The sequence below is a fragment of the Saccopteryx bilineata genome, chromosome 2 (genome assembly GCF_036850765.1).
Source record: "Saccopteryx bilineata isolate mSacBil1 chromosome 2, mSacBil1_pri_phased_curated, whole genome shotgun sequence".
Classification (NCBI taxonomy): Eukaryota; Metazoa; Chordata; class Mammalia; order Chiroptera; family Emballonuridae; genus Saccopteryx; species Saccopteryx bilineata.
The window spans coordinates 218,543,796-218,571,497 of NC_089491.1; the positions used below are offsets into that span (position 1 = coordinate 218,543,796).

The 27,702-nt window shown below is 45.5% G+C and overlaps 1 protein-coding gene across 7 annotated transcripts in view; it reads right to left on the bottom strand.

Moving 5' to 3' along the window:
- Window positions 1-27,702, bottom strand: part of PCNT (pericentrin) — a 112,695-nt gene that overhangs the window by 30,630 nt on the left and 54,363 nt on the right. For all 7 annotated transcript variants that reach the window (XR_010729218.1, XM_066259130.1, XM_066259135.1 and 4 more), the window contains 13 exons: window positions 25,462-25,632; window positions 24,724-24,876; window positions 23,178-23,270; window positions 18,876-19,781; window positions 17,417-17,608; window positions 8,392-9,117; window positions 7,461-7,563; window positions 6,210-6,352; window positions 5,131-5,325; window positions 4,200-4,373; window positions 3,051-3,246; window positions 1,372-1,594; window positions 864-1,014 (listed from right to left, as the gene is read on the bottom strand). Coding sequence is in view for 6 of the 7 variants with exons in the window: in XM_066259130.1 (XP_066115227.1) it covers window positions 864-1,014; window positions 1,372-1,594; window positions 3,051-3,246; window positions 4,200-4,373; window positions 5,131-5,325; window positions 6,210-6,352; window positions 7,461-7,563; window positions 8,392-9,117; window positions 17,417-17,608; window positions 18,876-19,781; window positions 23,178-23,270; window positions 24,724-24,876; window positions 25,462-25,632 (3,426 nt within the window). In the remaining variant the exon portion in view is untranslated. The remainder of the gene's footprint in view (window positions 1-863; window positions 1,015-1,371; window positions 1,595-3,050; window positions 3,247-4,199; window positions 4,374-5,130; window positions 5,326-6,209; window positions 6,353-7,460; window positions 7,564-8,391; window positions 9,118-17,416; window positions 17,609-18,875; window positions 19,782-23,177; window positions 23,271-24,723; window positions 24,877-25,461; window positions 25,633-27,702) is intronic.

The window sequence follows — 27,702 nt, forward strand, 5'->3', positions numbered from 1 at the left end:
GATTCTGTTTCTAGCCTTTGACCAGCAATCACAGCTTTAGAAATTTACCACGGATGAGAGAAGTACGCAAAGCTGACCTTTAAATCACGTGGGTGTTAAGAGGCACTGGCTTCTCTTGCAGCTGGAAATAGTTGTGTAACTACATTCGGCCCTTGGTGTATGCCGACTCCCAATTGCAAAGTTGGCCCTTGGAACACTGCATGTTTGAAGTGCCCCAGTAAAATGAACAGTGATCAACTGAAAGAATCCACATATAAGTGAACCCACGCAGTCCAAACCCATGTTTTACAAGGGTCAACTGCATAATAATTTTTGTGGGGTTTTTTTTTAGTAAATGCACACATACATTCTGGGTTTGTTCTCCCTTCCTTAGATCCACAACACCCAGGACATTAAAAGACACACACGTGCAGTTTGCGCTGAAGCAGTCTGTGTTTTTGAAAGTGCTCTAACCAGGGAACTGATGGTCAGCTTGCCCAAGACTACAGAACACAGGCTGGACACATAGTCATCAGGTTGCCAAACAAAACACCAATGCACACACATATCATGCATTGCATACAAGAGCTGGGTCACCACCACTTATCTAGATGACACAGGCATCTGAGGCTGCTCCTACCCTGCAGAACCAAGCTCTCAAGACCCTGGGTACCATGAGTGGCACAGCACCGGCATCTCAGTCACCACACAGTCTGTTTCTGCAAAGCTGCTGAGGGTTTTACCTGAAAACACAGCCCTACCTCACTGTCTCAATACACTATCACCCAGGCTCACTGTCCTCAAGAAGAATAAGCAGTGTCAAAGAGAATGACATCCTAGAGGCCATCCCTCGCTGGTGACTAGGTTATTCCTGGAGCCCTCACCTCCAGGGCCTTGGAGCTCTGGCCCTCTCTCTGCAGGTGCTGCAGCTGCTCCTGCTCCAGCTGGCTCCGCAGGGTGTGCTCCTTCCCCCGCTCACTCTCCAGCTTCTGGAGCACGGCCTGCAGGTTGTTCTCCTTGCTGTCCAACACAGACCTGTGCAGGGAGAGAGGCTGTCATATCTCACACTGCAGAATGCTCAGAAAGGACGTAGGCCAGCTCTTGGGGGCCAGGAGCTCCCAGGATAAGGCAGACGGGCCCTGTCACTTCCTCGCTATCTGCACACATGCTCAGTCCTGCCTTCCTGCTGTAAGCCTACAGGAGCAGGGTACCTTTTTCCAACACCTGCCAAGCACGCAGCCTAAGTCATGGCACCACATGCTCTGTTACCTCATTTTCAAGATAGATGTGGTGAGAACTCTGTAACTCTGTAACTTTCATTAAACCTTCAACAAAAGGTCTGATGGCAGCCTGGGGGCTAGTGGGCTAAGTATCATGAGGGCAGTGCCATACCTCAGCTGGAGAACCTCCTTCTCCACGTCACTGAGGGACTTCAGCAGCCTCTCATTGTCCTGCTTACACTCACAAAGCTCAGACTTCAAAGCTTTGACTGTGTTCTGCTCCATCACCAGCAGCTTTCGGACGTTATTTGCTTTCTCTTGCTCTTCACTGAGAGTTTTCTGTAGCTCACTTGCTATGCATTTTTCTTGTTCAACTTTATATGCTAGTAACTCCACTAAGAAAGAGATCAAAGAACATAAAATAGCATTACACTTGAGTCCAAAGAGAATTCTACAGATGAGTTAATTACAGATAAGCCAGTAAGGGGATAGGGAGAATGAAGTTTTTGTAACCTAAAAGCCATTGCTTCTGATGGGGACAGGACACTCAGGGACACAATCCTTCTGCCTGTCGTTGGCTCCTCCAGCACACATGGCACCAGGCCTTGTCCTATTGGCCAGGAAGCATCCAAAGACTTGTGGGCAGTGAGCAAACATGATCCAAATGGGCAACGTAGGCCATGCAAACAGCATGGCTCTCCCTAGGGTGGGCCACATGTCCCCTCAGCCCCTGTAGCAGTTCAGATCTGGGGTCTCCCTGTAGGCAGAGTTTGGAACTAAGCCAAGATGGACCTGCATATGGGAAGCTGCTCAGAGCCCACCCTGCCTGGCATAGCAAGGCCAGTTATGACCATCCCTGTAGTCGTTCTAAAATACTGTCCCACCTACCACTCCTATGCTAAATGCCTCCTAGCAGACAAGCCCACCCCAGATGGTTTCACTGGAAAATAAGGAAGAGATAAACACAGTTCTGGATAACAGAAGTGGAGTATACACATGTCAGTCCTCCATGAGGCTGCCATTACTATAATACCAAAACCACAAGAAAGAAAACTATAGGCTACTAATCCTTCATGAATGCAGATGTAAAATATTAGCAAGTCATCCCCAGAAATGTACAAAGGATAAAGCATCATGATGAAGGGTCATGGCTAAAATGCAAGACTGCTCCAAGTCATTGATGGTCAATGACTTGGCCATCATTCAGCTTCCAAAACCAAGAAAAGACTTGCCAGAGCTGACAGAGAGCCTCTATCAGGATCACAGTTAACGTCCCACTTAAAGGTAAGACACAGAGTGCTTCCCCTGTGGCTGGGAACAGGGCCAGGCATGCCATTTACCATGCGGTCAAGGGCCCAACCAGTGGTCAGCAATAGAAGGGGGTAGGTAGAAAAATAAAACATATTTTCTTTCACAGGTGACATAACCATCTCTATATTTTTTAAAAACCCAGAAAACCTAATTAAATGTACAAACTACAACAGGAACTTGAGCCCAGCACAAGTGCCAGGGACTCTCCAAGAGGTGGGCCTCCTGGCTCCCAGCATACCTGCTCAAATGCCAGCCCCTGACCACCTGCTAGGGACCTTGGCCACTATCTGCTGGGAAGCCTCTGCCCTGACTGGCCTCTCAGAGTCATTTTTACCAAGAAATATTGTAGCCACAGTGTTCTGATGATGAAGCTGACAGTCCCTACACTCAGGGACCTAAAGAAACCAGATGTCACTGCTGCCACCAGATCCACCTCTGGGCAGTCCAAAGGGTCTTCACTAACCTGTGTACCACCTTGCCCACCAGGTGAACCTCGGGTTAGCACATTTCTCAGGACTGGGATCCAGGGGCCACACTCACCCTGCCTGCGCAGCTGGTGCTCCTGCTGGCTCCCGCGGGCCTCTGCACTGGTCAGAGCTGCGCACAGCTGCTGCACCTTCTCCTGGTTCTGCAAGTGCGTCAACCGCAATTGGGCTCGTAGCGCCTGGATCTCAGACAGCAAACTACTCCTGTCAGACTGACGTAGGTGCTCCAAGGACTTCTCCTGCAGGTCCCCCTGGACATAAGGCAAAGGAGGGACAGCAGTCAGAAGACATGAAGGCTCTGTAGGGAGGGGGAGCCCACCCCATGGGAAAATATGATGAGAAGGGAGCATGTCCCAAGTGCTGGCAGCTCCAAGCAGGAGCAACCCACCCTTTGCACACTCCAACTCCAGCCTCCAGTCCTGCTGGTATATTAGCTGCCGACTCTGAGTCCCTGACTGGGAGTAAGACCATACTTGCCAAAGACATGAGTGGCCCTCTGCCCCTAGCACCTTGGTCTCGTTCTCTGGGCCTAGTCTGTGCCTGGGAGCCATTCTGACTTGCTGCGCACCCTGTATCTGGACTCAGGTCCTCTCTTACTAGGGAACTGGTGGCAACAGGACTCCAAGGGTCTCAAAGTACCAACACCCACTGACCTCCAACACTGGGCTTAGCGCTCACACAACCTGGGACTGGGCAGCCTGTAAATGCTTTTGCTTTCAAGAAAAGGCCAGTAGCCTGACCGGGCAGTGGCACAGTGGATAGATACAGCATCGGACTGGGATGCGGAAGACCCAGGTTCGAGACCCCGAGGTCGCCAGCTTGGGCAAGGCTCATTTGGTTTGAGTAAAAGCTCACCAGCTTGAGCCCAAGGTCGCTGGCTCGAGCAAGGGGTTAGTTGGTCTACTGAAGGCCCGCAGTCAAGGCACATATGAGAAAGCAATCAATGAACAATTAAGGTGTTGCAACGCGCAACGAAAAACTAATGATTGATGCTTCTCATCTCTCCATTACTGTCTGTCTGTCCCTGTCTATCCCTCTCTCTGTAAAAAAAAAAGCCAGTTATTTTCTAGAATAGAGTGGGGAGTAAAAGGGTAGAGGTATATGACTTTCCTTCTGTATTGGAGAATTCATGCAGAAACATGGAGTGTTAATACTTGGTCTGAAGCAGGGCTAGGCTCTGAGGTAACCCAGAGCTTAAGCTCACCTGCTCCTGGACCACCTTCTGCAGCCTTTCCACCAGTGTGCTGGGGGCCCTGGTGCCAGGGCCACAGAGTCGCGTCTGCAGCTCTACCGTCAGCATCTGGCGCTCTTTTTCAAATGCCTCCTGGACAACCTGCAGAAATTCTCCTCTCCAGTCGAGGCAGGTGTCAGAAAGATCCTGAAATTGAAACAAGAACTAGCTCAGTATTTGCACAGATGCATCTGCAGCTTAGAACAGGAGTCACTCCAACAGGAGAGGAGATACAAGAGCACACAGGACCTTCCAGGGTACCAGGCTGGTGCTGTCTGTTAAGAGCAGAGCAGAAACTACTGAGGGTGATGGTGAAACAAGGTCAAGCAAAGTTGGTAGGTAAAGCTATTTTTCCAACACAAGGCCCTGAGTATAGGATAGGCCAGAGGCCAGAAGTGATGCCAGATGTGTGCGTGCCAGAGCACATGAAGGCACAGGGTAGGGGCATATGTGTGTAAGCACAGGGTGCAGGTATGCACAGGTGGCTGACCTCAGGCCAACTGCTCTGGCCCCAGCTCCCCTGCAGGTCCAGTCCAGGGTTATGCCCACTACTCCCCCCAAAGCCTGCGGCAGGTAATCTCCCCTTGGACACGGTTCACATTTGGCCCTTGCCTCTGCGCTGCTTCCTCTCTTGGCCACCCTGGCTGCAGGGTGGACACTGAGACCTTGTGGCCTCAGCCCTGGCCCACATACCCACATTCTTGAGACTTCTGCTGACCTAACAAGGCCTAGAACAGGCTGGCATGTGGGTGGTGCTCAGAAATGCAAGTGAGAAGGTGGTCAAGAGAACAGTCTCCCTGCCACCACTGACCACTTGTTCCCGATTCCTGCTTATTTGGCAAAAAAATCCCTCAAATTGGTCCAAGTCCACTGTTTCTCTTCTCTTATATAAACGCCTCTGTACCTTTTTTCCATGTTGGGGTCCTGGGTTCAGGTGCCCCCTCAGAGCTGGCATTGCCTCCAACAGGCCCTGGCTCCCCCTCAGGAAGTGCTCAATGGGGGTGCTTGGCTCGCCCTTGCTCAGTGTGCTGGGGTACCCATGGTATTCGGACAGGGCCAGGATGTGGTGGCTCTCATCATACACCATCTGCAGCAAAGCCTACGAGAGGACAAGCGTTTCAGAAAGCAGGGAAAGCAGCTTGAAGGCACTCCTCGCTCTATCCTGTTCTCGCAGTGGATGCTCTCTGAGGCCGCCTACAGAGCGCTCTCATGGCTTCTGTACCGAAAAGCAGAGCCTATTGTTCCATTAAGTTTTCAAACCTTCCTCCCCATAACTGTCAGAGACCATAGGAAACTAGTTTTGAAAGAGGGAATTTCTGTGGAAGCCACTCCAAGGACACCCTCCATGGCTCAGTCATCCCGTCTGTTCCTGCACATTGGACACCGTCCCTCCCCTCAGCCTGAAAGAGGCTTGGGGCAAGGCCTCAGGCCGACTTCCACATCAGGTCATGAAGACTACGTGCACTTTCCTGGCTTTCCTGGGACCACAGCTGCTATAGTATGCGGAAGCCCCACAGAGGTGTGTGCACATGCCCAGCTGATGAATGCCTCAAGGTACAATGCACCTACAGGTGGTGGCACCAGGCCAGCTACTGACCATTCCAGCCTTTCAGTGCCCTCAGATACTCAGTGCAGAGAAATAGTCCCCAAGCTGCCCTGTGTGAGTCCTTGCCAGCAGGGTCTGTGAGCACAGGAGAGAGTCCTTTATTATAGAGTGATGGGAAACCGGGACACATGCTGACCAGCTGTGTCATGCCCAAAGAGGCTGAGAGGATGAAGGCGGCTTCCCAGCGCTGTCCTCATGGAGAAGCTGGTGTTACGCTCAGCACTCTGCTCACTTACATGAGGCATAAAGGTAGAAGACAGCTGAGCTGTCTGAGCAGAGCACAACCTTGTGCAACACTCTCAAGCCAAAGGCGCATTATAGAGTGGTCCAGCAATGAAGCCCACCACCACAGCTCACTCTGCTCCTAGCACTGTTACCTTAACTTGCTTCGGGTGGACTTCCTTCTCCCTCATGGCCTCCAGTGGCTGCCGGAAGCTTCCTGAGGTGTGGGTCGGCACTGCAGGAGCTTCAATTCCTCCCAAACCCTGGTTTAGTATCTCTCCACACCCAGAGCCATTACCTAGAAACAAACCACCAAGCCAGGGTTTAAAACTGCAATTCTTGGGGTGTATGTCTGGGGATTCTCTGCAGAGTGCAGAGGGGATAAGATCCCCACTGCCATACAAGGCTGGACCCCCAAAACACCCAGAGAGCTATGGCTCTGAGCCTCTCCCTAAAAAATAAAAAATAAAAATATTTTAATAAAAGCATCAAATGAGAACTACATACAGTGAGTAAGAAAAAGTGGTTTTTGCACATTTAAAATGTTAATGTTCATGATCTGAACATAAACCTTATGGACATTTGTCATTTTTACATAGATGTGGATGTGTGTTTCTTCATCACCGAAAGACAGAACAGACCCGCAGGACTGCGCAGAGCAAGCACCATAGCCAACAGACACGCACAAACCCAAGGGATGGATAAAGAAAGTGACCCTTGAGGACAGAGTGGGTGGAGGGACAAGAGGTGGAAGATGTCAATAGCAAGGACAATTTGGGAGCAACTGGACAAGCAGTAGACATCTGGTCAGGAGAAGGTGAACATGCCTGGCTTGACTGGGGTGTCAGAAGGGGGTAGAAAGCTCCTAAAATCACCTTACAGGCTAGGGAACCGCAAACCAGGTCTAGAATTAGAGGGTCTGGGAACCTCTGTCTAATGGGAAGGGGGCCTCACATCAGAATTCAAAACCTCTCAGAATAGCATAAGCCCCTGTTCCATTCCTGAACCCTGCTGCTCACAGCCAGTCCAGGAAGGCTGGAAGCACGAGCTCTGGGAAATGGAGGGGATGCCCAATGGAAAAGCAGCCTCAGTTCTTCTGGCTGCTCCTTCCCACCAGCTCCCAGCTTAGGGCAAGGAGAACTTCGAGGAGTGGTTGGCAGGATCCCTCAGCACTGAGCTTCCAAGAGCCTCAGGCTGTCCTGCCGAGTAATCCAAGCTCTCCAACAGACCACGGAATGTTCAAACACAAAAGACAGAAATAGAGACAGAGAGAGACAAGCAGTACACAAAGCAAACAAGGTCAATGCTAGCTCTGAGGAATCTGTGAAGAATATGCAGGAATTCTTGGTGCTCTCTGGACTCTGAAACTATAAACAAATAATTTCAAAAAAAGATGATGAACTTACTGTTTTCACTTCCATTATTTTTTCCTTCTAACCCAAGAGGAGGTGATCTTGACTTTTCTTGAGAATCAAGAGACGTTATGATGAAATCTTCAACATCTTTCTCCTATTCAAATAGGTAGAATTTTAAGTGGTCATAAAATAACAACTTATTACACCATGGAGTTAAACTTGCCAGATGGAAATTTTCTATGGACTGAATTTATCATCTTCCCACAAAAAAAAAAAACAAAAATGTTCAAAGCATATGGATACATTGAGGTCACATGATTCTAATAATTTAATCAAATTCCCCCACAATTCTCTAGGAATATTTTAAAGAAGTTACTAGCAAATATTTCAGGTAAAATATTTTTGCATGAAATGATGGAATGTGTATACTTCAAATGAAACATATCCCACTAATTTATTTTTTATTTTTATCTAGCTCAAGATATCAAAATTATGTTAGGAAGGACACAATCAAAAATAATAAACTAAAGTGTTCTTGAAATTACTTAGCGTTACATGTGGAACTTGTTAAATATGCAAAACAACTAAAAATGAATCTAAAAAACATTCTAAACAAAGAACCTATATGCAAACTACACACAAAGATGAATTGGTGACTTTGCTTCTCAAAGTCAGCATTAGTTAAGAAACTTCTGGGGTGAATTTCTGAGTGGGACAAAGGTAAGTCACATATTTTCAAAAAACATTTAAGTGTCTAAATGTTTATATTACAGTGGATTAGGTAGGGTTAGTCCTGCAGAAAGATAACAAGGGGACTGTGCGGTGCTTACCTACACCTGGCCCACAGGCCTACAGGAGGTGAACCAACAATGGCTGCCACTGTGACACTGCAGGCAATGCACAGAATCCTATGGGGATAAATTGGGGCCCTAAGCACCCTACAGACACTGAACAAGGACAGCACCCAGGGAAACCAACCTACCACAGTCATATGATGCATGTGAGGGTCAGTGGAGGGAGCCCTGTCTAAAGCCAATGAAGACTCTGCCGAACAAGAGGCCTTGACTGCTGATGACCCATTGAGAGAACAAAGCAGTCCTGACGGGTCAGCCTGGAGCAGAGAGGCACTCGTCCTGTCCCTCAGAGAAGTGTCCAGGCTGCACTGGCTCAAGGCGTCCAAGCAGGGTGTCAGGGGCAGGCTGAGTGATGGCTCAAGCACTGAGTCCTTCCTGACGACCTCGGGGGAGCTCCAGGACAGGTCCATCGTGCTGAGTGCATTCTTCAAGGGCTTGGCCTCCTTGGTGTAGGTTAAGTCATGGGAGCTACTAGGCAAGCTCACCTGTAAACAAAGTGACCCATCCTGCAAATCTACTTTGTCTTCCATGGGAACATTTGGCATTTCATTTCTTATCAATAAATCCTGATTTCTAATACCATCAATTAAATCCTGTGTGATTTTATTGATATGAAATGCATCAACAGGAGGTGGTTTGCCAGTTTCTTCATTGTTACTGGAACTACCACTCGGATTGTTTTTTAAAACATGAGAAAATGCCAATGGCTGTTGAGGGTTGAAATCCTTTGTCTTGATGTTCTGGAAGTTCATAGAATATACCAGACAGTTCAGTTTTTCTTGAAGCTGTTTCACCTGAGTTATGAGATCAACTCTCTGCAGCTTACAATCTTCCTGTAGTTTTTCCTTATTATCCTGTAGGTAAGGCAAAACATGCATACAGCAAAAATAACTGCATTAATGTTGTAACATTTGTCTGTCTAAGCATCTTTTTATGAGCCAATTTCAGAGGCTGAATAAGAATGAGATTCCATGATGAGCCTAGCCTTTTGATCCCTCTAAACTCGTAAGATTTCAAGTTTTAAAAATTTCTTAAAAGACAGAATCAAGGCTTAAAACTCTGTGCCTAAAAGGCAACTGTTGAGGAGGATTCTAGGAAGATGGTGCAGCAGGAAATGCCAAGAGTCTATCTCCCCACCCGGACATCAACTGCATTGGCAGAAGCTTGTCTAATATAACTATTTTGGAACTCTAGAGCCTGCTGAAGGTTTAAAACTTCCAGAAGAAGGCTTGGATGGTAAATTGTAGTCAATTGGGTCAACTGCACCACTTAGAAGAATAGCAGCTACCAGTCCTCCCACCCTCAAACATCGAGCAAACAACTATGTATGTGTTCCTGAAGCAGCTTGTACACAGACTATGGAGGCCAGGGTAGGCAAAAAGGACACTGCCTTCCAAATATTGGGGATCTATGCTCCTACTGCTGCTTCCAATCACAGAGGTGCAGACAGAGGTGGAAGGCCATTGTTTCAGTCGCCACCCCTCTGGCTGAAATGACTTCCAAAAGATTTAAGGGGCTAATGCCTTTTTTTTCTATGCCTGCATTTTCCTCCTTTTTATTTTTGGGAAGAAATTAAAATCTGGGACACTCAAAATCAACTACATGTACAGAGGCAATCAGAAAGTGACTGTGTGTGTCCAGGGTACAGAGGCTAGAAAATGATCTGAGAAGAGCTTAAGTAATCACCTCAAGATGATCCTCAGGAAAGAGACAGCCTACAGAAAATAAACACAATTTAAAAACAAAGAACAAAACAAAACAGTAAATCCTGAGGAAGAGGGAGAGTTTGATTTTCAGGTTTGCCACATTATTAAATTCAAATGTTCAATGTTCAACAATAACTACAACAAAAAATGCACAAGGCATACACAGAAACAGGAAAGTATGGCCCATTCAGAGAAGACATATAAATTAGAAGAGACTGACTAGTAGTGGCACAGTGGATAGAGCCTTGACCAGGGACACTGAGATCCCACGTTTGAAACCCTGAGATCACTGGCTTGAGTGCGGGATCATTTACATGACCTCAAGGCCATTAGCTTGAAGCCCAAGGTCACTGGCTTGAACACAAGGTTGCTAGCTTGAGCAAAGGGTTGCTGGCTCAGCTGGAGCCCTCCAGTTAAGGCACGTATGAGAAGAAGTTAATGAAAAACTAAAAGTAATGCAACTACGAGTTGATGCTTCTCATCTCTTTCCATACTGTCTATCTTCCTTCTTCCCTCTCCATCTCTCAAACAAAAAAAAAAGTAACTACAAGTTGATCATCTCTCTCCTATCTCTCTTCCTTCCTATCTCTGTCTCTCCCTCTGAAGTTAAAAAAAAAAAAGAAAATCAACAGAAACTATCCCTGAAAACACCTGATAGCAGATCCTGTAGACAAAGACTTTGAAACAGCTGTCTCAAAGACACTCAAAGAACTAGGGGAAGATGTGGAGAAAGTAAAAATACTGTTGTATAAACAAAATTGAACCATGAATAAAGAGAAAAACCCCAAAAGAAATTCTGGAGCTGAAAAGCATTGTAACAAATTTTAAAAAACTCACTAGTGGGATTTAATGGCAGATTTGCAGAAGCAAAGGAAAGAACTGGTGAACTTGAAAATAGAATCATGGAAAATACTGAGTCTGAGAAAAATAAAGAAAAAAATTTGACAAAAGCTAAGGGAGCCTAAGGGACCTAATGGGGCACCACCAAGTGGATCAACATGCTCACTGTGGGAGTCCTAGAAGAGATAGGTAGAGAGAGAGAAAGAGAGAGAGAGAAGAAGGTATAATATTGGACGACATAATGACTGAAAACTTCCCAAATTTCATGGAAAATAAGAAATATCCAAGAAACTCAACAAACTCCAAGTAAGATGATCTCAAAGAGATCCACACCAAGACACATCGTAATAAAACCTTCCAAAAACAAAGAATTTTAAAAGCAGCAACAGAGAAATGACTTGTCATATATAAGGGATTATCAGTAAATTTATCTGCAGATTTCTCATCAGACACATTGGAAGTCAGAGAACAGTGGGTAATATATTCAAAGTGCTAAAAGATTTAAATAAAGAAACCTGTCAAGTAGGAATCCAATATCCACCAAACTTGTATTTCAGGAGTATGGTATAACAAAAGGTAAACAAAAGCTGATGGAGTTTGTTACCACTAGGCCTCTCCATCAAGAAATACTCAAGGGAGTCCTGAATGGTGAAATCAAAGAATATTAGACACTAACTCAAACTATATGGAGAAATAAAGATATTTAAAAAGCTAAACACGAAGGCAATTATAAAAGCTAATGTTCTATAACAGTGGTTTGTAATTCCACATTTTGTTTTCATCGTATCTTAAACATTTTCTTAAAAAAATATTGTCTTAGAGCAGGGGTCCCTAAACTTTTTACACAGGGGCCCAGTTCACTGTCCCTCAGACCGTTGGAGGGCCACCACATACAGTGCTCCTCTCAATGACCACCAATGAAAGAGGTACCCCTTCTGGAAGTGCAGCAGGGGCCAGATAAATGGCCTGAGGGGGCCGCATGTGGCCAGCGGGCCGTAGTTTGGGGACGCCTGTCTTAGAGTATTACTATAATTTTAGTTTGTAATTTCCCATTTGCTTCCTATTAATTTAAGAGTTTAACACATTTATTTTTTATTTTATTTATTGATTTTTTTTTTTTAGAGAGAGAGGAGTGAAAGAGAAAGAAAGAGAGAGAGAGAGAGAGAGAAGGGGGTAGGAGCAGGAAGCATCAACTCCCATATGTGCCTTGACCAGGCAAGCCCAAGGTTTCGAACCGGCAACCTCAGTGTTCCAGGTCGACGCTTTATCCCACTGCGCCACCACGGGTCAGGCAAGAGTTTAACACATTTAAAAGAATTATTAGTTTGTTGTGGGGCACCCCAGTATAAAAATGTTATTTTGTGGCCCTGGCCGGTTGGCTCAGTGGTAGAGCGTTGGCCTGGCGTGCAGAAGTCCTGGGTTCGATTCCCGGCCAGGGCACACAGGAGAAGCACCCATCTGCTTCTCCACCCCTCCCCCTCTCCTTCCTCTCTGTCTCTTCCCCTCCCGCAACCGAGGCTCCATTGGAGCAAAGATGGCCCGGGCGCTGGGGATGGCTCCTTGGCCTCTGCCCCAGGCTCTAGAGTGGCTCTGGTCGCAACAGAGCGATGCCCCGAAGGGGCAGAGCATCGCCCCCTGGTGGGCAGAGCGTCCTCCCTGGTGGGCAGAGCGTCCTCCCTGGTGGGCGTGCCGGGTGGATCCCGGTCGGGTGCATGCGGGAGTCTGTTTGACTGTCTCTCCCCGTTTCCGGCTTCAGAAAAATACAGAAAAAAAAAAAAGTTATTTTGTGACATCAAAAACTGAAAAGGGCCTGACCTGTGGTGGCGCAATAGGTAATGCACTGACGTAGAATGCTAAGGTCACCAGTTCAAAACCCAGGGCTTGCACAGTCAAGGCACATACAGGGAGCAACTACTGTATGTTGAAGTATCCTGTTTCTCCCCGCTCTTTCTCTCTCTCCCTCTCTTACATTCTGTCTCCTCTCTCTAAAAATCAATAAATAAAATATTTTTTTTAAAAAAACCTAAAAAACATGGGCAAGAAGCTTTTATAACATAAAGGAACAGAGTTTTTAAATTATTGAAGTTAAGCTGGTATAAATTCAGATCAGTGTTATAATGCTAAGTGTAACCATGGTAACCACAAAGAATATAGCTATTCAATACACACAAGGAGAAATGATAAAGGAATTTGAATATTTCACTATAAAAAAACAACTGAAGAGGGAAGACAGTAAGTAAAGCTGGAAATGAGGGACCAAGAAAAGGGGGGGGGAACAAATTGCAATGAACAAAAGTACATCCCGCCTGACCAGGCGGTTGCGCAGTGGATAGAGCGTCAGACTGGGATGCAGAGGACCCAGGTTCGAGACCCCGAGCTCGCCAGCTTGAGCGTGGGCTCATCTGGTTTGAGCAAAATCCCACCAGCCTGAACCCAAGATCACTGGCTCCAGCAAGGGGTTACTCAGTCTGCTGAAGGCCCGCAGTCAAGGCACGTTTGAGAAGGCAATCAATGAACAACTAAGGTGTTTCAACACGCAATGGAAAAGTAATGATTGATGCTTCTCATCTCTCTCCATTCCTGTCTGTCTGTCTCTGTCTATCCCTCTCTCTGACTCACTCTCTGTCTCTGTAAAAAATAAATAAATAAAAAATTTTAAAAAAGTACATCCCTCCTTATCAGTATCAGTAATTACTTTAAATGTAAATGAATTAAAGCTCTCCAATCAAAGACAGAGAATAGCAAAATGGTTAAACACATATGACCAAACTATGTTGTTTACACAAAGTTCACTTCAGACCCAAAGACATAAATAGGCTGAAAGTGAAACAATGGGAAAAAAACAACAAAAAAAGAACAGGAGTGGCTATGTTAATATCAAACAAAATATATTTAAACCAAGAAGGAGGTTTACAAGAGACAAAGAAGGAGACATTCAGTATTCAAAAATCTTCCAACAAAACAAAGCCCTGGACCTGATGGCTCCATGGGTGAATTCTATCAAACATTTAAAGAACTAATATTACTCTTTCCCTAACTTTTCCAATAAACTGGAGAAAGGAGAGCACCAGGCTGAGAGGGCTACACTGCTGAACTCTACACCAAACATTTAAGGAAGAAATTATACTAATTCTCTACAGTCTCTTTGATAGGACAGAAGCAGAGGGAATGCCTCTTAGCTCATTCTATGAGACAGCATTACCTTGATACTAAAGAGAAACACAGTACAAGAAATGAAAACTATAAACCAGTATTCCTTGTGAACATTTGCAAGTATGTAAAATCCTCAACAAAATACTAGAAAATCAAATTGAACAGCACATTAAAAGAATTATATACCATGATGAAGTGGTATTTATTCCTGAAGTATAAAGGTAGCTGAACAAAGGAAAATCAACATAATATACCACATTAACAAAAAGAATTCTAAAAATTACATGATCACTTGATGCACAAAAAGCATTTGATGCCTGACCAGAAGGTGGCACAGTGGATAGAGTGTCAACCTGGGACACTGGGGACCGAGGTTCAAAACCTATAGGTCGCTGGCTGGATGTGGAATCATAGACACGACCCCACAGTCGCTGGCTTGAAGCCCAAGTTTGCTGGCTTGAGCAAGGAGTCAGTGGCTCAGCTGGAGCCCCTGGTCAAGGTACCTATGAGAAAACAATCAATGAACAACTGAAGTGCCACAACGAGCTGATGCTTCTAATCTCTCTTTTCCTGTCTGTCCATGTCTGTCCCTTCCTTTTTTTTCTTTTCCTATTTTCTTTTCTGAAGTTGGAAACAGGAAGGCAGTCAGACAGACTCCCGCATGCGCCCGACCGGGATCCACTCGGCATGCCCACCAGGGGGCGATGCTCTGCCCATCTGGGGCGCTGCTCTGTTGCAACCAGAGCCATTCTAGCACCCAAGGCAGAGGCCACAGAGCCATCCTCAGTGCCCGGGCCAACTTTGCTCCAATGGAGCCTCGGCTGCGGGAGGGGAAGAGAGAGACAGAGAGGAAGGAGAGGAGGAGGGGTGGAGAAGCAGATGGGCGCTTCTCCTGTGTGCCCTGGCCGGGAATCAAACCCGGGCCGACGCTCTACCACTGAACCAACCGGCCAAGGCCCCTCTCTCTCTTTAAAAAAAAAAACCCAGCCTGACCAGGTGGTGGCGCAGTGGATAGAGCGTCGGACTGGGATGCAGAAAGACCCAGGTTCGAGACCCCGAGGTCGCCAGCTTGAGCGCAGGCTCATCTGGCTTGAGCAAACAGCTCACCAGCTTGGACCCAAGGTCGCTGGCTCCAGCAGGGGGTTACTCGGTCTGCTGAAGGCCCACGGTCAAGGCACATGTGAGAAAGCAATCAATGAACAACTAAGAAGTCGCAACGCGCAACAAGAAACTAATGATTGATGCTTCTCATCTCTCTCCGTTCCTGTCTGTCTGTCCCTGTCTATCTCTGCCTCTGTAAAAAAAAAAAAAAAAAAAAAAAAAAAAAAAAAAACCAGAAAAAATTTGACAAAATTCAACACCATGTCATTATAAAAAACATTCAACATATTTTATAAAGAAATAACCTTCACATAATAAAAGACATACATGAAAAACACAGTAGAATCATACTCAATGTTGACAGGCTGAAAGCTTTTCTTCTAAAAACAAAGGAAGCATGTCTATTTTCACCACTTCTCTTAAACATAGTACTAGAAGTGCCAGCCAGGGCAATTAAACAAGAAATAAAAGACACCCAAATTGGAAAGGAGAATGTAAAACTATCTATGTTCACAGATAAAATCTTATATGTAGAAAACACTAAAGATTCCACAAAAAAATGGTTAAAATAAATAAATTCAGCAGTCATAGGATACGAAGTCAATATACAAAAATCAGTTGCATTTCTATATATGAACAATTAGCAATCTGAAAAGAAATTAAAAAAAAAAACAATTCTATTTATAATAGAAACAACCATAAAAGAACTAAATTAACCAAGGAGATAAAAGACTTATACAAAAAACTAAAAACATTACTGAAATTAAGGAAGACATAAATGAAAATGCTTATGATGTTTATGAATTGAAAGAATTAATTGTTAAGATATCAATAAATCCAGTGACCTACAGATCAAAATGTCAATAACATTTTTTGGAGAAATAGAAAAGCCCACCATGAAATTCATGTGAGAACTTAACAGGACCAGAGAATAGCCAAAACAATCATGGAAAAAAAGAACAAAGCTGGAGGACTCACACTTCCCAATTTCTAAACTTACAACAAAGATACAGAAATCAAAATAGTGGGATACTGGCTTAAAGACAGATATATATATATACCAATGAAATAGAACATAGAGCCCAGAAGTAAATCCTCACATATATTGTGAAATGATTTCTAACAAGGTCACCAAGACCTTGGGGAAAAGATAGTCTTTTCCACAATGCTGCTGGGAAAACGGGATAACCACATGGAAAGGAATAAAAAGATGGACCTTTACAAAACACCACACACAAAAAAGTAACTTTAAATGGACCAAATATTTCTATGTCAGGCCTAAAACTATAAAACTGAGAAGAAAGCATAGGGCTAAAGCTTTATAACATTGGATTTAGCAGTAATTTCTTGAACATGACACCAAAGATACAGGTAACAAAAAGAAAGACAAAGTGGACTTTATTAACTTTTAAAAATTAATGCATCAAAAGATACTATCCCTAGAATAACCAGTCACCCCACATAACAGGAGAAAATATCTGCATATCATACATCTGAAAAGAGATTAATATCCAAAATATACACTGGATTCCTGAAACTCAACAGAAAAACAAAACAACCTGATTTTTTCTCTCTCTTTTTTTTTTTTAGGAGAGAGGAAGGGAGATACTGAGTAGACTCCTGCATGCACCCTGACTGGGACCCACCCAGCAGCCCCATCTGGGGCCAATTCTCACGTACCAAGCCATTTTTGGCACCTGAGGCTGACATGCTCAGACCAACTGAGCCATCCTCAGTGCCCGGGGCCACACTTGAACCAATCAAGCTACTGGCTGCAAGAGCGAAAGAGGGAGAGGAGGGAAAGGAGGGAAAGGGAGAGAAGAGAAAGGAGAGGAGGGAGAGAAGGAGGATGGGGGGAGACAGTGGAAGGAGGAGAGAAAGGGGAGAAGCGGGAAGGGGGAGGGGGAAGAAAATGTCAGGGAGAAGCAGATAATTACTTCTCCTACGTGCCCTGACTGAAAATCAAACCCAGGACGTCCATACACTGGGTCGATGCTCTACACATTGAGCAACTGGCCAGGACCCAAAACAACCTCATTTTTAAAATGAGCAAAAGACTTCCACATTTCTCCAAAGAAGTCATACAAAGGGCCACTAAGCACATGGGAAGATACCCACTATCACTCTTCATTAGGGAAATGCAAATCAAAATTAGCTCCTACTAGAAGTGCTTAAATGAAACATTTAGAAAATGTTAAAGCAAACTGAACAGCTATGAAAACATGATGGATTCAGAGAACCCGTCTATACGCTATGCAGTGTGTGTCACCTCATTAACATCCCAGAGAGAAGACTGCACACAACTGGCTCCATGCCTGCTGTGCCCGGTCCCTCCTGAAACAGGTCTAAGTACCTTCACTGTCCCTGAAGCTTTGCCATGGTCCTTAGCACTCCAGTGCATTTCTTTTTTCACCAGGAGCAGCTCCGACTCCAGCTGCTTCTGGCAGACTGGGAGCACCGACATCACACTATCTTGTTTGTGGAGACCCATGTGGTTTGCTGTCACCAGGGCTTTGGTAGGCTGCAGATCATCCTTCACTGGACTCTATAATAAGAGGAAAAAATGGGCCCTGGCCGGTTGGCTCAGCGGTAGAGCGTCGGCCTGGCGTTTGGGGGACCCGGGTTCGATTCCCAGCCAGGGTACATAGGAGAAGCGCCCACTTGCTTCTCCACCCCCCCTCCTTCCCCTCTGTCTCTCTCTTCCCCTCCCGCAGCCAAGGCTCCATTGGAGCAAAGATGGCCCGGGTGCTGGGGATGGCTCCTTGGCCTCTGCCCCAGGAGTTAGAGTGGCTCTGGTCGCGGCAGAGCGATGCCCGGAGGGGCAGAGCATCGCCCCCTGGTGGGCAGAGCGTTGCCCCTGGTGGGCGTGCCGGGTGGATCCCGGTCGGGCGCATGCGGGAGTCTGACTGTCTCTCCCCATTTCCAGCTTCAGAAAAATACAAAAAAATAAATAAATAAAAATTAAAAAAAAATAAGAGGAAAAAATGACAATGCTATAAAGATGCTGCTAAACACATGGAATGCCAGAAGTGCAGGGAGGCCAGCTGCAAGGTGGCCTCAGGCTCTAGGAGTCTGAACCAAAGCCGCGCTCTGAAGTCCTGCTGCCTGCTCACAAACCACACAGCTGGAGATGTGCTGGGGGCTGAGGCTCTGCAGGCACGGTGTCACTGTGGTAGAATGGGGTCTGCTCACCACAGAACCCCAAGCGGATGGGGGGCGGCAGGTGGTGCATCTTCAGAGTAATACTCAAACACAAACTGGAGCAAGTTCCAAAACAAAATGAACTTGAAACATTTTACACTGGAAATGTTGATAAAAGATAAACCATATGATTAGACAGCTAACACAGGCTGAGCTCTATGTCACTGAATGTTCCCTATTTACAAAGTGATTTAAAAACCTTAAATAACTTGGAGCAGTAAGTTTAAAATTGCACAGAACAGCGAAACCCAGCCTAAGCTCACTGTGTACATGTATTCTGACTTGAAGTCCCATGAATTCTAAATAAGCCAAGGCCCCAGGCCAGCATGAGCCGCAGATTCATCTCTCTACCCTAGGCCAAGGAAACTGCATCCCCTATGCCCAGCACAGAGAGGAGTCATTAATTCAAACAGAAACAGAGTAGGAGGCTAAGCAAAGAATTGTTTCCTTAAGAGAACCCCTAACTCCGTCTTGCCCAGCCCCAATACTCAGCCACCAGCTGCCTGGGTCACGGCCTCCTGCAGGCACCAAGAACACCCTAGCTCCAGCAGTGCATCCCAGCTCTCTGCACACAGGCTGCACCTGTGAGACTCCCAGGGAACCAGGCCCACCTGTGGATCACCGCCTTGGCCATAGGAGGCCACAGTTAGCTGCCTGCTGCCCACAATCTGTTCCGAGTCTTCATCACATAAGGCCTTGTCATCCCCGGCCACCTGCCCCTGGAAGCTGCCCTTCACACAATGGGGCACCAGGGTCCTGGGTGCCTGCTGCTCGTCTAGCTCCGTCTGGCACCTCAGAAACTGCTGGTTCAGTGCCTGCAGTTGGCGGCTGAGACAGGCACACTGTACTGGGAGCTGCTGCAGCTCGGGGGCCTCACACATGGCACCCAGCGGCTGCTGTTCCAGGCTGCGGCAGAGCTGGGCAAAGGCCAACAGGATAGCCTCCAGTTCAGTGGAGATGGCTGAGCGCCTTCTGTTCATAGCCTCGATTTCCAAATCCCTGTGGGCAATCTCTGCATCCTTTGCTTTAAGGGCAGCCTCAAACTCTTGAATCTGGGAGGCCAAGCCCTGGACCTCAGCTTCCCGAAGGGCTGCACTGGGCCCCATATGGGCCAGCTGACTCGCAGCAGCTTCCTCCGCATCCCGCAGGCGCTGCTGCAGGGCCTCCAGGGCCTTGCCATGCTTGTGCTCCTGCTCAACCAGCAGCTGGTTCAGGGCCTCCTTGGCCACAAGCGCAGCCTGAAGCTCGGCCTGCAGTGTAGCCTGAGCCTCAGCTCCCTCGGCCTGCAGGCAGCACAGCCCACGCTCCAGTTCACTCTGTAGGTCCTCGGCTTGGCTGTCACCAAGATCATACTTGGCAGGCCCCCCAAGAGACAACTCCTGCTGCAGCTTCTCAATGACCTCGTGCAGCTGTTCAATTTCCTGTGATTTATCGTTCTGTAGCCTCTCCTGGTTCTCCTGCAAAGTCACAATAATAGACTTCAGCTCCTCAACTTCAGAGCTTCTGCTGTATAAAACCTGGGGAGAGAGCACATTTCAGAGGCAAACTACATAACATAATCGACTTCAGAACCTACTTCTCAACTTTGAGCTCAGAATTCAATGTCCGAAGTGGAGACTTCCCAGCCTAAAACACAAAACTGTGTAAACAAACTAACATCACCAAATAAGTTAATATTTGAAATAACCCCAAAATGCTGTACCCCAACTACTTTAAGCATCTCAAAGTGGTAAGAAAAGGAAAATACTGTTGCTGTATGCACCTCATTCAGACACTCCATCTGAGGCTGCCCTGTGCTGCCACAGACCCAGCCAGCCATCACAATTCAGAGGAAGCCCTAAGGTGGTACTTTCCCAGTCCCTGACACCTTCATACTACTGTCAGCACCTTTTAAACGTGTATTTAGTTAACATTTAAACAACTTTGATTTGTTTGGCTTACTAAAGGGAGAGTTTAGATTTTACGTGTTATCTCTAAAACAGTAAGAAGAAAACTTACTTGCTGAAAAAGTTAGGACAGGGAATTTACGTAATGAAGAACATGACTGAGCCAGGCACACCACATGTTACTACTCTGGGGGAGACAGGCTGTAAGTCCTTATAGTTTAAGAATAAGTTCTTCCCCAACCTTCTAAGACTAAGCTTTTCCCTACACCCGTGACTGTTGCATGGTGGGGGTGGTGCACTCTTATGAGGATTCCCGTTTATGCCTCAGATGTGTGACTTTGTATCAGAGTCTTACTTATTTGCATATGGCTGTACACCTGGTAGTCAACCTGGTCCCTACAGCCCACTAGTGGGCATTCTAGTTTCATGGTAGGTGGTAGCGGAGCAACCAAAGTATAAAAAAAAGAGATAGATTTAACTATAATAAGTTGTTTTATAAAGACTCTGTCAAACTTTGCAAAAATCAGATATAAAGTACTTGATAAGTAATTATTATCTACTTTAACTTGCTGTAACTCTGCTTTATAAATTTTATTAAGTAAAGTTACTTCCCTATTTTATAAATCACCATTACTGTGGACTGGTGGGAAGTTAGAAAATTTTACTACTAACAGAAGTGGGCAGTAGGCATAAAAAGGTTGACTACCCCTGCTCTACACTATATAATAAAGAGATGGCTTTGCTTTTGCTCTGGATTGCCATCAGCTTGCAGAGGCCTTCCGATCCCATCCTTTTTCTCTCTGAGTTGGGACAGTGTGGCTGCTCCTAGTTCTCTTTGGCTGCTTAGTCTGCCATTCAGCTAAAATTGAGGTAGAGGAGAAGTGTTGTCATGGTCAACCTGAGCTGCCAGTTATAGCAACTATGGAATTTGAGAATGGCTGGGAGACTCAGCTATTAAAGTTATAGCTTTTCCTGTTATTGTCTGATTTTATTTAATGTTTTAGCATCAAGCAGAAGAAGCTATCTTGCTGCTGTGTTTGCCCAAGGCACTTTAATGGTATAATCCCTGCCAGATCCCTCCCTTCGGACTGACATCCTTTGCTGGTCTCAGCCCGCCTGCACCCAGGAACTTTTAAAATAAATTTTCCTTTTGGAACACACTAGCCTCGTGTTTCTGGTTCATCCTGCGGTTTCTGCCTTTCTATAACCATGTATGTTGCCAGGTGGGTAATGGAAATATTGGGAGGAACACTTTGTAAAGTATATGATTACCTAATCAATACGCTGTTTACCTGAAAACTAATGCAAAATACTACTGAATGTAAACTGTAATTGAAAAAAAAAATTCTGGACATAATTCCACAAGTTTGAAGAGGCACAGATATTATCCATAAGAGAAAAATGGGGAGGCAGCACAGGAAGATTTTCTGAGTAGGGGCTGGTCTGATTACAGGACTAAAAGTATTTTTTAAAAATTCATAGAACTGTACACCAAAACTAAATTTTACAGTGTATTTTTAAAACTTTGAAATATGCACAGATAAGAAAAGGTTATGTTAAAAAATAAGAACTGTCCAAAATCAATGACCTAAGGTTCCACCTAAAGTAGAACAAAATAAACCCAAGGTAAGTAGAAGGAATCCAATTAAAAAAGAGAGAAATCACACTAGAAAATAAAACTGATAAAACTAGTAAAACTAAAAGCTAGTAAAAACAGCCCTGGCCTTTTGGTTCAGTGGTAGAGCGTTGGCCTGGCATGCAGGAGTCCCGGGTTCGATTCCCGGCCAGGGCACACAGGAGAAGCGCCCATCTGCTTCTACACCCTTCCCCCTCTCCTTCCTCTCTGTCTCTCTCTTCCCCTCCCGCAGCCAAGACTCCATTGGAGCAAAGTTGGCCCGGGTGCTGAGGATGGCTCTATGGCCTCTGCCGCAGGCGCTAGAATGGCTCTGGCTGCAACAGAGCAACGCCCCAGATGGGCAGATCATCACCCCCTGGGCATGCCGGGTGGATCCCGGTTGGGCGCATGCGGGAGTCTGATTGCCTCCCCGTTTCCAACTTCAGAAAAATACAAACAAACAAACAAACAAAAAAAAAAAAGCTAGTAAAAACATAAAAAACAAAAGACAAAACTGATAAACTTTAGGTAGACAGAAAGAATCATCAGTGATTAATTGAGAGATATTCAATGAGTTAATAAGGAAATGTCATGGCAACTGAATAAGCATCTTTCCTTTTGCACTAGAAAAAAATGTATCACTCAGCAATAGAAACAATAAAATCTTACCACTTGTGACAACATGGATGGACCTAGAGGGTATCATGCTGAGTGAAATAAGTCAGGAAAAGACAAATACCTTATGATTTCACTTATACGTGGAATCTAATAAACAAAATAAATGAACAAGCAGAAATTCATACAGAGAACTAATGGTTGCCAGGTGAGGGCGGGTTGCAGGAAGCCGAGTGATAAAGGTGAAGGGAGTAAGAAGTACAAATTGGCAGTTTACAGAACAGTCCTGGGGATGTAAAGAACAGCATTGGAAGTACAGTCAGTAATACTGTAACAACTGTATAGTACCAAGTGGGTAACATGTATCAAGATATCACTTAGTAAGGTGTATAAATGCCTACTCACCACACTGTACACCTGAAACTAATATAATATTGTATGTCAACTGAAATTGAAAAAAAATTCTAAAAATTAATTGCTGGTTTTAAAGGCATTCCTCAAACACACACAAAATGACATTCTTAAATTTTGCCAAATATATGTTACCAACACAGATCATTAATATTCCAATAGCCTCTGTCACTGTGAAATTTGGAGAAGACATGAAAAAAACTACAGCCAAAACTTTTTACCCTAACAGCTGCCAATGTCCTTATACCCTCTATCAAAATTAATGGAAAAAGCCATTTTAAACTCCACCTAGTGTCATCCCAGAGGTCTCTGTTGATACAAGATCACACCTACAAACTACCAAGAACATAACACCTAAGAAGCCTTCACAGCCAAGGACCACCTACCTCACTGAGGGTGCCACTTCCCATCCCAGCCAGCTGTGCCTCAAGCAGCTCAACCTTACACAGGACCTCCTTTTCTTTGTTTTGCAGAAATGCCTATGGAAAGAATAGTAATAATAAAAATAATGAAGCCAACAAAGCATTTCTATGAGAACAGTTCCCCGGCCTTATAGACATGAACGATCCTAATTAAATAAGCTGGTAGTTTCAAATACTAACACTCAATTTGAAAATGTTTCACTATTAAAGCACTTTCTGTATACAATGACAAATTAGTTTGGTTTTCTAAAATCAGTTAGTGCATTTCTTCAGGAAATTTGTTTAAAGCAACCATCATATGTAGAACAAGTAAAGCCTATTCCTTACAGGATTCTCATCTAGTAATTAAGGATGGAGTCCCACTGAAAAGATGAGCAGTGATTCTAGGATTGGCCTAAAACTCCATTTTCACCGAAGATATGTTTTTTTTGTTGTTTTTTTTGGCAGAGACAGAGAGAGGGACAGATAGGGACAGACAGGAAGGGAGAGAGATGAGAAACATCAATTCTTCGTTGTGGTTCCTTAGTTGTTCATTGATTGATTTCTCATATGTGCCTTGACCACCGGGGCTACAGCAGATCAAGTGACCCCTTGCTCCAGCCAGCGACCTTGGGCTCAAGCTGATGAGCCTTGCTCAAACCAGATGAGCCCGTGCTCAAGCTGGAGACCTAGGGGTCTCGAACCTGGGTCCTTCTGCATCCCAGTCCAACGCTCTATCCACTGCGCCACCGCCTGGTCAGGCCACTGAAGATATGTTAAATCTTGCAGATGCAACCTTTGGGAGGCTCAGGCACAGATGACACAGTCCCCAGAATTTCCTTCAATGCTATCCATTCACTCATCCAACAACTGCCAGGTTGGCACCACAGGCCATGATTCTAAATTCAGTATTTCAAGGCCTTCTTTTAAGATTGTTTTATTTACAACTTTGACTATTTGTGTCCACTATATGAGTTATTTTTCTCCTCTGCTTCAAAAGCACAGTTACATTAAGATAACAGAGAAGATTTAAAAGCAGACTTTTTTCCATTCTGAGCTGGGAAGGATGAGGAGGAGCAACCATTTACTAAACATCACCACCTCTAGAGGGGCACCTTAGGAGTGGTCAGAGCAGGGCCACCGCTTCCTCAGCACTTAGAGAAGTGTCTGTCTTGCAGACTTACTCCAACAAGCATCTTTCAAAAGCCTTGACTGTCATCAGTACTGCAAACTGGAAGCAACAGTTTGGTGTGGCGGTGAAAGCAGCTGAACTTCACCCGTCAAGGTGACTCTGGTTTTTGGCTCATGATTCCAAGCAGCTCCCCCAGCTGCCACTCTCAGTGCAGACACAAGCCAGGCACTTCCTGAAATCACTTACCAGCATAGGGTCATCTGTCTTCAGAAAGAAGCCTCATGCTTCCTGGGAAGGCCTGAGATCCCCACTCACTGTCAATGATAGTTTCCACACTGGGCCACAGTACTTACAGAATCAACACAAACTTAGAAATCAAGGTGGGTCTGCTCACTTTACCTTCAAACTGGCATTCTCTTCTGGCAGTCCTCTGACACTGATGGCAGCATGGTTGTTCTGCAGGTCTAATTTTAAGTTCAGATGCAGTACTTCTTCATTTTTATGAACTAAGTCATCTTTAATCTTTTCTAATTGTTCTTTTAAGTCCAAAACCTCTCATTGAAACACATAAAGGTAAATATTAAAAACTACCTAATATTTTACTTATTAAAATAATGCTAAAAGATTTCAAAGTACGTGCCTAAAAACATCATTACTATCCTACAGCCACAAAAGAATGTTAAAATTACAAAGAATATGCAGTAGTTACAAATGCACCGATGTCTCATTCTCATGTCTCGTCCTTTACACAGCAGTGCAGTGGACGCACTTGGCAGACCCTAAACCAGGGGTCAAAAACCTATGGCTCGCAAGCCAGATGTGGCTCTTTTGATGGCTGCATCTGGCTCGCAGACAAATCTTTAATAAAAAAATAAGAACGTTAAAAATATAAAACATTCTCATGTATTACAATCAATTCATTTCCTACTGCAGGTGGCTGGAGCCAATCACAGCTGTCCTCCAGGACAACACCAAATTTTTATTGGATAATGCATAAGGCACATGGGTCGTTGTATGGCTCTCACAAAATTACATTTTAAAATATGTGGCAGTCATGGCTCTCTCAGCCAAAAAGGTTCCCGACCCCTGCCCTAAACAAGAGGATATGGCCAGCGCAGTCTCCCTCCCAGCCCTTACCTCGTCTTCCCGCTGCAGGAGCACCCTCTGCAGGGCCTCTAACTGGATTTCTGGGCCCTCAGGACAGCTGTCCACAGGAGGCACAGGGCCCCTGCCCTCATCTAATTTAGACTGCAATGTGGACACCAGAAGCAAGTTACTCATCTGCTGTTCTTGTAATGACTCCTTATCCTAGTTAAGAAAAAAGGAGATTTATTTTAAGCAAGTATTTCAAGAATCAGGGGTCTCAGGAAGAGATGAAGGTGAGTATATAGGGATAATTGGTGATGGACAGAGACTTAATTTGGGGTGGTAAATACACAATACAGTATACAGATGCTGGGTCATAGAATTGTGCACTTGAAACCTGTATAATTTTGTTAACCAGTGTAACCCAATAATTTCAAAAAAAAAGTGGGGGAAATAAAGAATCAGGGGTGGGGGGCCTACAGCATTTCCTCAAAAGCAACCGAATTTCCAACGTTTCATTTATTTACATTGCTGGAGGTTGAACGGTTACATGAAAAGTGATGCTCCATGAGAGATTTCATTTTAGAATCATTGGTTTGGCCTGACTGGTGGTGGCACAGTGGACAGTGCATCCACCTGGGACTCTGACGGCCCCAGTTAGATACCCTGAGGTCGCCTGCTAGAGCACGGGTTCATCAGCTTGAGCACAGGGTCCTCGGCTTGAGAGTGGAGAGGGGCTGGAGGTTGAATCAATCACCAACAACCAATGACTTAATCAGTTGTGCCTAGGTGATAAGACCTCCAGTGACTACCCAAAGAATGGGTCTTCAGAGAGGCATCCAGGTTTGTGAACAGATGAGGATAAGAGCAGTGTGTGTGAACAGGTGAGGACAAGAGCAGTGTGTATGAACAGGTGAGGACAAGAGCAGAGTGTGTGAACAGGTGAGGACAAGAGCAGAGTGTGTGAACAGGTGAGGACAAGAGCAGAGTGTGTGAACTGGTGAGGAAAAGAGCAGAGTGTGTGAACAGGTGAAGATAAGAGCAGTGTGTGTGAACAGGTGAGGACAAGAGCAGAGTGTGTGAACTGGTGAGGACAAGAGCAGAGTGTGTGAACTGGTGAGAACAAGAGCAGAGTGTGTGAACAGGTGAGGACAAGAGCAGAGTGTGTGAACAGGTGAGGACAAGAGCAGAGTGTGTGAACAGGTGAGGACAAGAGCAGAGTGTGTGAACAGGTGAGGACAAGAGCAGAGTGTGTGAACAGGTGAGGACAAGAGCAGAGTGTGTGAACAGGTGAGGACAAGAGCAGAGTGTGTGAACAGGTGAGGACAAGAGCAGAGTGTGTGAACAGGTGAGGACAAGAGCAGAGTGTGTGAACAGGTGAGGACAAGAGCAGTGTGTGTGAACAGGTGAGGACAAGAGCAGAGTGTGTGAACAGGTGAGGATAAGAGCAGTGTGTGTGAACAGGTGAGGACAAGAGCAGAGTGTGTGAACTGGTGAGGACAAGAGCAGAGTGTGTGAACAGGTGAGGACAAGAGCAGAGTGTGTGAACAGGTGAGGACAAGAGCAGAGTGTGTGAACAGGTGAGGACAAGAGCAGAGTGTGTGAACTGGTGAGGACAAGAGCAGAGTGTGTGAACAGGTGAGGACAAGAGCAGAGTGTGTGAACAGGTGAGGACAAGAGCAGAGTGTGTGAACAGGTGAGGACAAGAGCAGAGTGTGTGAACAGGTGAGGACAAGAGCAGAGTGTGTGAACAGGTGAGGACAAGAGCAGAGTGAGGAACCTGGACAGGGCACAGAAGCCCTGTCTCCCTTCCTCCACACCTCACCAGAGAGTCTCCTCCTTCCATCTGTTCCTGAGTTACATCCTATGTGACAAACGGTGACCCATTCAGTAACATGTTCCTCTGAGAGTCGCTTTAGCAAATTAATAGAACCTGAGGATAGTTGTGAGCACCTCTGATCTATACTACCTAGAAGTGCAATGAGCATCTGGCATGATGAGAGGCGAGGACAGTCCTGTGGGTGGGACTCAGCCTTTAACCTGTGGAGTCTGACATTAACAGGTGGACACTGTCAGAACTAAGTTCTAGAACAGCCCACTGGGATCTGTTGGGAACTGAACACCTGCTTGGTGTGTGGGAAACCCCCATGTTTGGTGACTGGAAGTGTCAGCTGTCAAGTGATGTAGCAGAGGACTGACTGTGCAGGAGACACGTGAAACCTTCTTCCTTTAGAGCAAATAAAAGCCAAGAGGTCAGAGGGAACTCTGTCAGCAGCTGGTCTGAGGTCCTCG